Source organism: Sapajus apella, unplaced genomic scaffold, assembly GCF_009761245.1.
Source record: "Sapajus apella isolate SASKATOON/1434 unplaced genomic scaffold, GSC_monkey_1.0 scaffold96, whole genome shotgun sequence".
Taxonomy (NCBI): Eukaryota; Metazoa; Chordata; class Mammalia; order Primates; family Cebidae; genus Sapajus; species Sapajus apella.
The window spans coordinates 400,278-409,218 of NW_022437036.1; the positions used below are offsets into that span (position 1 = coordinate 400,278).

At 61.0% G+C, this 8,941-nt stretch overlaps 1 protein-coding gene across 1 annotated transcript; it reads right to left on the reverse strand.

Annotated features, from left to right (window-relative positions):
• Window positions 1-675: 675 nt before the first annotated feature.
• Window positions 676-2,124, reverse strand: ABHD16B (abhydrolase domain containing 16B). The gene has a single exon (XM_032256966.1). It carries the CDS (start codon window positions 2,118-2,120, stop codon window positions 711-713), a length of 1,410 nt encoding a protein of 469 aa, XP_032112857.1. The 5' UTR covers window positions 2,121-2,124; the 3' UTR covers window positions 676-710.
• Window positions 2,125-8,941: the final 6,817 nt, after the last annotated feature.

An 8,941-nucleotide genomic window follows, 5' to 3' on the forward strand; every position in this document is an offset into this window, starting at 1 on the left:
CGGTGGTGAGCAGAGGCCTTGTCTCTCATTCTGTGTTGCATCCCTCAGCCAGGAACAAAGTCCAGCCCAGGCCTGGCTCCCGGGGACACCCAGTACTGTCCCCTGTAGTCTCACATGCCACCATGTGAGTCTGCAGTCCATCTGTGAATGCCCTGGTGCGGAAACCCATAGTTTGGAGGTGGGAGGGAGCCCTACAGAGCGTAAACTCCTGGGAATGTTCAGCCCCTGAGACCTGCCTCCAACCCTGTGATGCCCGTGTCCTCCTTTCACGGAGCAGCTTGCACAGGCTTTCAGCGCACGCTGGTATCGTTTTCCTGGGAGCCAGCTGTAACCCAGGCCAGGCGAGGGGCTCCTCCCTGTGACCCCACAGCCCCTCTTCCCATCATCCTTTTGTGGTGATAGAGGCAGCCATCACACTGGACTGCCATAAACTGGGTCAGGTTAATTTTTGCATTTCCTTTAGGAGCTGAGTGGGGGCGTCCAAAAGTATTTGTGGGAGGAAGAGACAGAAAGGAGGGGACAGAGCAAGGAAGAACAGAGGGAAGGTCAGAATGCCCCAGGAAAGCAAGGAGAGCACCAAGTTCCTGTGTTCTGCCCATTCGCCCCCTGCCGCGGCCCCCCAGGGCCAGGGTTACTGGTTGGGGGTTTGGGGAGGGGAACCAGGAAGGCCAGGAAGGTGTTTCAGTGCATGATCCCCACAGGGACATAGGTCACAACCCCCAGGGCAACTGAAAGTCCTCAGGCTCCAGAGGGCTGCAGTGAGTCGCCGCCACATTCTTGAGGTGCTTCCGAGCCAGGAACAGTGCGAGCTGCCGCCGCCGCCTTGACCTCAGGCCCTGACCCACCAGCCATGGAAAGCCGGGTCCGTGCGGCCCCTGGGCCTCCTCGCCCTGCAGCTCCTCTTCGCAGCGTGCACGGTAGGCACGCAGCAGCGCCAGGCACTGCTCCTCGTCCACACGGTAGCGTGCATAGAAGGCAGCCTCCTGCGCCAGGCTGCCAGCGCGCAGCCAGCGGGTGACCACGGCCTGGCCCTCTCCTGCCATCACGGCGGGATAGCGCTGCTGCAGCAGGCGCAGCAGCAGCTCATTGCCGCGGTTGCCTTCCACGTCGCCAGGTTGCAGGGGCCGCAGGCGGCCCGAGGTGCTGACCACGTCGTCCTGCGTGCGTCGGAGCAGCAGCACCGGCCCGGGGTAGCAGCACAGCTGCTCAGCCACGTTGAGGTTGAAGTGCTCGCGCACGGTGCGCACCACCAGCCCCTTCCAGCTGTGCGGCATGACCTTCAGCGCCAGCGGCATGAGGTCGTCGAAGGTGGCGTCCAGCACCAGTGCACCCAGCTCTGGGTAGGTCATGGTGGCCCAGGTGGCCGTGAAGCCGCCGACAGACCAGCCGTAGACCACCACGTGCGCGGGCGAGAAGCACAGACGGTGCAGCGCGTATTTGACCACCACGTCCATGGCATTGGCGTCGTGCTGCGGAAAGGGCACGCCCGTGCTGCCGCCGAAGCCAGGGTGGTTCCAGCCCAGCACGGAGTAGCCGGCCTCGAGCGGCGCAGACAGGCAGCCCATCTCGTAGAAGCCGGCGTTGCCCTCGCAGCAGATGACCAGGCGCAGCCCGTGCCCGTGGCTGCCCGGCTCCTGGCGGCGGTCCATGAACATGGTGTCGATCTCGTTGCCATCACAGGCCACCAGCTTGGCGCGCCTGCCGTGGTAGCGCTCCACGAGGCGCTCCTGGCCCTGCTGCAGCAGCGGCAGCAGCGCGCGCGTCATCAGGGACACGGAGCCGGGGTACACGAGCCAGCGGCCCAGTGAGTGGGCCAGAACGTAGCTGGCGAGCTGGCCGGGCAGCTCGCGGAGCTGCTGCAGGAGGCACTGCGCCTGGCTGCGCGCCCCGCACGGAGGCCTCCCCGGCGCCTCCCCGCCCAGCGCTGCGTCCCGCAGCAGCCACACGCCCGCAGCGGCACCCGCGCAGGTCAGCGCCCGGTGGCTGCTGCTCCGGCCCGCCGCGCGCATGTCATCCCAGCGGAAGTCCACGGGCCAGCCGCGGAAGGTGTAGGTGTAGCTGGCGGTCAGGTAGATCTTGAATACATGCACCAGCGCCTTCACGAAGCAGATGATGCACATGGGCGGTGGCTGCGGTCACTCCCCTCCGCGAGGGGCACCCAGCCGTCTTAGGGCATGCTGGCACTGGCCCGCCCTGATGGCCTTCGTGACTTGGCCTTCCAGGGCCAGGGGAGGCTGCATCCTGTTGCTAGGTGATGAGCACACAAAGGGTTCCCAGAGATGATGGCCCCAGGGTTCTGCCTGTCCCCCCTTGGACGGGACCCCACCAGTGAAACACTTCCAGGCCCAGCCTTCCCACCTGTGCTTTGAGCAGCAACTGCCTCCCTCTTCCTTATTTATTTATTAAATTGAAATGGGGTCTCGCTATGCTGCCCGGGCTGGTCTTGAACTCCTGGGCTCAAGCCATTCTCTGGCCTCTGCCTCCCACAGTGCTGGGAATACGGTGTGAATCCCTGTGCCCAGCCTCCCTCTTCCTTAAACTGGAGATGGGCAACCTCACAGGCCAGAAAGGGGCAGCCTTGACTTCTCCCTGCCAGGGCCAGGGCCTGGGCCTCACTAGGAAGAAGGCAAGGCTTCCTCTGCCTGTGCCAGGCTCACAGTGGGTTCCCTCCCCTGCCTCAGGGTCTGCTGGTCTACATCTCCTCTCCCCAGGAGAGCTGCTGCTGCACCAGAAAGGCAGCGTTTGCTCTTGGCCTGCTGGCCCCTCCCCTGTACACCTTCCTTATTGGGTGCAGACCAGAAACAAGCCCCTCCTTTTCTGGATCCTCTTTTCACTGGCTGCCAGGAGCAGCAGTGACCTTCTGGGACAGGTCCTGCCTGGCTGGGGTTCCTCTTTCTCAGTCCCTCCTTGCGACCAACTCCCAGGCTGTACCTCCTTTTCTGGACGGGTCTGGTGGGTCCCCCTTTTTCCCCTGCCCTGGAAAGGGCCAGCCCACCTGAGGGCAGGGCCAGAGGCTGCCCACCAGGGGGAGCCCCAGGGAGGGGGTGGCTCAAGGGACTCAACAGCTCCCCAGACCAGAAACAGAAATGCTACCATCAGGGAGTTTTGCAAACCCAGCCAGAGCCCCTCAGCCAGGTGCCATGTCTTCCTGACCCCAGCCTTCTGGGAAAGTTCCAGGCTGAAGCACCCTCTGTCTGCCCTCCTGCTCTGTGTTAGAGGCACTACCTGACCCAAACAGCCCCCCTGCCCCCAGCTTGGGGAGTCAGCTGAGGACTGCTGCTGTCTTTAGGGGTTGGAGAACAGAAGGACAGGGACGAGTTGACAAAGCAAGTGATTTGGGGGCTATTACCCCCATTCCAGTTGCCAGATAAAATACAGAATAATATACCAGTTAAATTGGAATTATAGGCCAGGCGCGGTGGCTCACGCCTGTAATCCCAGCACTTTGGGAGGCCGAGGCGGGTGGATCACGAGGTCAAGAGATCGAGACCAACCTGGTCAACATGGTGAAACCCCGTCTCCTAAAAATACAAAAATTAGCTGGGCATGGTGGCGCACACCTGTAATCCCAGCTACTGGGGAGGCTGAGGCAGGAGAATTGCTTGAACCCAGGAGGCGGAGGTTGCAGTGAGCCGAGATCGCGCCATTGCACTCCAGCCTGGGTAACAAGAGTGAAACTCCGTCTCAAAAAAAAAAAATTGGAATTACAGATAAACAAATACTTTTTGGGTATAAGTATGTTCAAAATATGGCTTTAGACATACTTATATTTTAAAATTGTTTATCTGAAATTCCAATTTAATTGGATATCCTGGGTTTTGTTTGTTTGTTTGTTTGTTTGTTTTCCGAGACGGAGTTTCGCTCTCATTACCCAGGCTGTAGCGCAATGGCGCGATCTCTGCTCACCGCAACCTCCGCCTCCCGGGTTCAGGCAATTCTCCTGCCTCAGCCTCCTGAGTAGCTGGGATTACCGCGTGAGCCACCGCACCCTGGATATTCTGTTTTTAAGTTTGTTTTTGTTTTGCTAAACCTGGCAGTCCTGTCCCCAGGCGCACACACAGCTGAGATCCAGACTTTCCTGGTTATCCAGCTTTGAGCTCAGATTGGCTACTGTGCTCATTGGTCAGGCTCTGAGGACAAAGAGGGTGTCTTGGGGTCCACTGGTGCACCTGTCACACCATCCTTTCCACTGGGTCCTGGGCAGCAACAGAAGCCCTGCCCCAGGACAGAGGGCTTCCCGTGGGATCGGTGGTTCTATTCCCGCTCAAGTGTCCACCTCTGGCCCTGAGGGGAAAGGAGCCTCCTGTGGCTAGGGGTGGAGATGGGAACTTCTGCAAAGGGTAGGGGACGATTCCTTTTTCCAGGAGCCTTTTTTTTTTTTTGAGACGGAGTTTCGCTCTTGTTACCCAGGCTGGAGTGCAATGGCGCGATCTCGGCTCACCGCAACCTCCGCCTCCCGGGTTCAGGCAATTCTCCTGCCCCAGCCTCTTGAGTCGCTGGGATTACAGGCACGCGCCACCATGCCCAGCTAATTTTTTGTAGTTTTAGTATAGATGGGGTTTCACCGTGTTGACCAGGATGGTCTCGATCTCTTGACCTCGTGATCCACCCGCCTCGGCCTCCCAAAGTGCTGGGATTACAGGCGTGAGCCACCGCGCCCGGCCCCTAGGAGCCTTTTTCATAAACTCAGCGGCTGCCTGCCCTAGGTGGCTGGGGGCTGTGGGCCCAAAGGCTCCCAGCCCATTTTGTGTGAGACCACAGGACTGCAACAGAGCCGAGGCCCTGACGGGGGTCCCTGCCTCCCCATTCAGATCCTGGCGGCGGCCGGGGTCCTGGAGGGCTGTCCACACAGGATGTTGGATGCACTAAGCTTGTTTTGATTCCCCTGAACAGATTCTGCTTAGAGAAGCCTCATCCTCCTGGGGAGCCTCCCAGCTTGATCTGCTTTGGGACTTGTTTGGAAATGGAGGCTTTTCTTTAGCCAGGCCCACCTGCCCTTAGCTTCCTCCACAACAACCCCCCCCCCCCACACACACACACACAGAGCAGGAAGTTCTAGAGAGGAGGAGGGGAGAGCCTGGGACCGGATTCTGAGGGGCAGAGGTCAGTGGGCTGGAGCCACTGGCCCCCGGGGGTTCCATGCCTTATCCTGTGTCTGGCCCAGTCCCTGACCCCACCAGACCACGGGAGCCCAAGTGCCCCAGAACCCCCAGCTCTGTTGAGACAGGAAAGCATGTGACAGGAAGGGAGCTGTCCCCTCTCCAGAAGATCCCCCAGACTGGACCAGCTGCAGCAGCCATGACCTCTTGCTTCCCCACCCCCATCAGCTCAGGGAAGTGTCCACAAGGTGGGGGGGGGCTGTGTCCCTGCTGATCAGTTTGTGGAGGCAACCCCTCCCCTTGGCACCCCAGTGCCCTCCGGGCAGACATCTGAGCGTGCACCGCACCCCCGCAGGGCCTGCCTGTCTCTGAGCCCTTCACCCCTTGGTTCCCACCCTCCCGCACTGGGGCAGGGCTCTCTCCCTGGCCAGTTCTAGGCCTCCCTGGAGGCCCTTGATTTATGCCGAGGGAGACTGCAGAGCCAACCTTGGAGAAGAAAGGAGAGGGGAGAGAGAAAACCAGTCCCAGAGGCCGGAGGGGCAGGAGCCAGGATCAGAGCCCCAGGCAGAGGGCATCCATCAGGGAGTCAGCCCACCACAGCAGTGCCGGACTCAGGGAGGAGTGCCCAGGCCTTGGGAAAACTGAAGCTACCCTGGTGGGTGCAGGAGCTGAGTCTGCACAAACGCCTCTGCTCAGGAAATGGGGTGCAGGGAAGGTGGGGGTGGCTTGGAGCCCAAGGACAGGAGGGGATGCTTCCTGGAGGATGCAGGGTCAGGAAAGGAGCAGAAATGGCCAAGACAGCTGCTGAACATCTGGAGTCGCAGAGAATTAATTACTCAGCGCCCTCAAGGACGGTGGGGTTGGTGGGGAGTGGTGCACACTGCCTTCTCGGTCCTGGCTCCCCCAGGGCCTGTGCTCCAGCCTCTCTCCTGCCTAGGATGGAGGACACCAGTGAGCAGCCCTCCCCAGGGTACCCTCCAACACCCTTCCCAGCACACACCCCTGGGTGACTGTGCTGTATGTGTGGAAGGCTCACCATCCTCCCTGCCTACAAGCACCACCCTGGAGCCTCTGGACCCCCACGCTGGCATCGGCTTCTCCCAGCTGTGCTCTCAGCTGTGGGAATGAGCCAGGGTCGCTCCAGAATCCTTGACGTCACCTACACTGTCGGGGAGGGAGGGGGGACGGCTCCCCACATCAAGGTAAAGTCTGGGTTGGGGGTCAGGAGACCTGCAGGTGCCAGGCATGGTGGGTCAAGCCTACAGTTCCAGCCACTTCGGTGGCTGAAGAGGGAGGATTTCTTGAGGCTGGGGGTGCAGGGCTGCGGTGAGCTCTGAGGGCAATGCTGCGCTTAAAAAAAGTCCTGCTGGCCTGCGTGATGTGGGCTGACTTCTTCCGGGGCAGTCTGCACCATGTCTGCAGACCCCATGCAGGAATGGTAGATTGTCCCCTGGGCCCCATACACACAGTGTGAAGGGTGTGAAGGGCCCAGGCTCACCCCGGCTTTGAAAACTCTAGAGCAGGGTCCTTTCCCTCACTGCAGTAGCCAGTTTCTGATAGAAGGTGAGTGCTTATTGTTGTTACTCAGAATGTAAGATTCTCGTCGCATCCAGTGACACAGGGATGTAAGACAATTAACTGTTCTTTCTACGTTCCCTCCTGGATATCCAGAGTTGCTGGTCTGTCCTTCACACCCTCTCTATCTGCGACAAACATATACGTGCATAGAGTCTTATCTAGGGTCGTCTGTCACTTGCTCGTGCAGAAACAGACCTGGTGTGCACATCGCTCTGCCGCAGGCCTGCTCTTCTCCGAGGTGCGTGCTGAGCTGGCTGCAGACTCGGGCACAGGCCTGCGAATGCCCCGCCTCCCCCCGGGAGTTCCTGCCCAGCACCACTGTGTCCACTTCTGCTGCCGGACACACGGGCTCCAGGTCTCTCCCTGCCGCAGACACGCTGCAACGTGCACCGTTGTCCAAGAACCCTAGCTTCTAGGTGCTTCTCTTACAGGCTAGATCTCCAGCAGCGCCGAGCTCAATCCAAGGGGGTGTTCCTAAGCCAAGAGCTTTGCCCCAGTTGCGTTCCACAGTTGTGGTTGTGTCGCCTGTGAGTCTTTGAGGGAGCTTCTCTGCAGGCTCTTACGCCACACCGGCGGCGCCACGCTTTTATCCGTATTTTCATTGGTCCCTCTGTGTTGTGTATTCAGCAAATACCGATCCTGGCCCTTGACCAGGCGGCAACCAGCAGCCATTCCACCCCGTGAGGTGATCTGCTCCAGCTTTTCCCTTGCTGCCCTACGGAGACCCTCACCTGGAGGGCACACTGTGGCAGGAAGGAGACCACGGTGTGGATCTTGGCCTGTCAGCCCTGGGAGGGCGGTGAGGAGGGGAGGTGGCACTGCCACTGGGCCCTGATGGCTGATGAATGAAAGTGTTGGGGGTCCCTTGGCTCTTGGCCTAAGAGCTGGTTCGGTGCTTCCTGGCCGCTGCATCTGGCCTCGCCAGCCTGTGACCCCGGCAGGCCAGGGGCCCAGCCCAGAGGGTTCAGGACGGGCTTCCCCATAGGAGTCTCTCCTGGGAACTCCAACTCCACAAGGGGCGCCCAGTCCACGGGAGGCACCTAGTCCACGGGAGGCCACAGAGCTTGCCCCTCTTTCCTGGTTCCCAAATCATGGAACCATTGAAAATCCCTCAGGGCGGTGGTCCAAGGACCCCTATGCGTTCTCCCCTCCCTGCCTCTACCGCACCTGCAGCTCGGGTGGTGGGTGGTGGGGATGGGGCCGCAAGCAGGCACAGGCCTTTGGAGTGGTCAGAGGGACTGGGGACCAAGCTGTCCTTCCCTCCCTTCCTCCCTCCCTCCCTGTGCCCGGAGACCCTGGGAGGCATGCCCAGCTTTCGTCAGCAGGGGTGGCTGTCGCTGGCAGCCAAGTCAAGGTCCTGTTGGGGACCCTGGCAGCTTGCCCACCCCCAGGCCTTCCTTCCTGGGGCACATGGCTCCCACCTGCCGAGCAGGTGGGCTGAAAGCAGGGGTCCACTAGGGCCTGGCATCTGTGCTGCGAGCCCAGGGATGGGCATCCTTCCAGGCCCTAGATCTTAGGGACCCCCTGGCCCTGCAGCCCGGCTGGGCCTCAGTCCGTGGATGCCCCAGAGTGGAGGAGGAGGGGAGGGGGTGCAGGGAGGGGAGAGCCAGCCCGGAGCAGGAGGGGCCCAGCAAGGCCGCAGACAGATTTCGGACATTCAGGGTCACCGTGAGCCAGGCTCTGGCCGGCAGGAGAGGAGGAAGCTTCCTCCGGGTCCCCACTGCCCTGCGGTCACAGCTGGGAGGAGGGTGGGACTTGGGCTGTGTCTTCCGCACTTCCCGAGCTCGGAGCGAGCGGATCTAGGTTGCAGCCCTGGCGACTCCTTCTAAATCACTTGTGTAGATTAAAAATGGCAACTGTCCCAGAGCTGACCCCAGGGGACCCTGAAAGCTGCCCGCTGCCCCCCAGCACTCTCTGTCCTCTGGGGCAGCTGCTCCTAGGTCCCTGCCCCCAACACCTCCGCCCTGGCCATCCCCTGGGAGCTGGCGCCTGGTCAAGCCCCACCACAGCCCAGAGGCCTGGACAGGGAACCCCTTCTTCCTTATGGTCCCTCCCCTCCTGCCCCGCGTCCAGTTGGAGATGGGGAGGGAGAAAGGGAGGGAAGGAGGAAGAAAGAGGCTGCCCTGAGGGGTCCTGAAGGGGTGCCCCCACCATGGTTCCTGTGGCCTCTCTAACTGGGACTGACTCCATGGCCAGGCCGCCTAAACCCACAGGCATCCCTAAAGGTGGCCCCTGCCTCAGGACAGGATCTGGGGGCCAGGAAA

Coding starts and splice junctions, on each gene's coding strand:
- ABHD16B (XM_032256966.1), bottom strand. CDS start 2,120: ATGTGCATCATCTGCTTCGTGAAGGCGCTGGTGCATGTATTCAAGATC.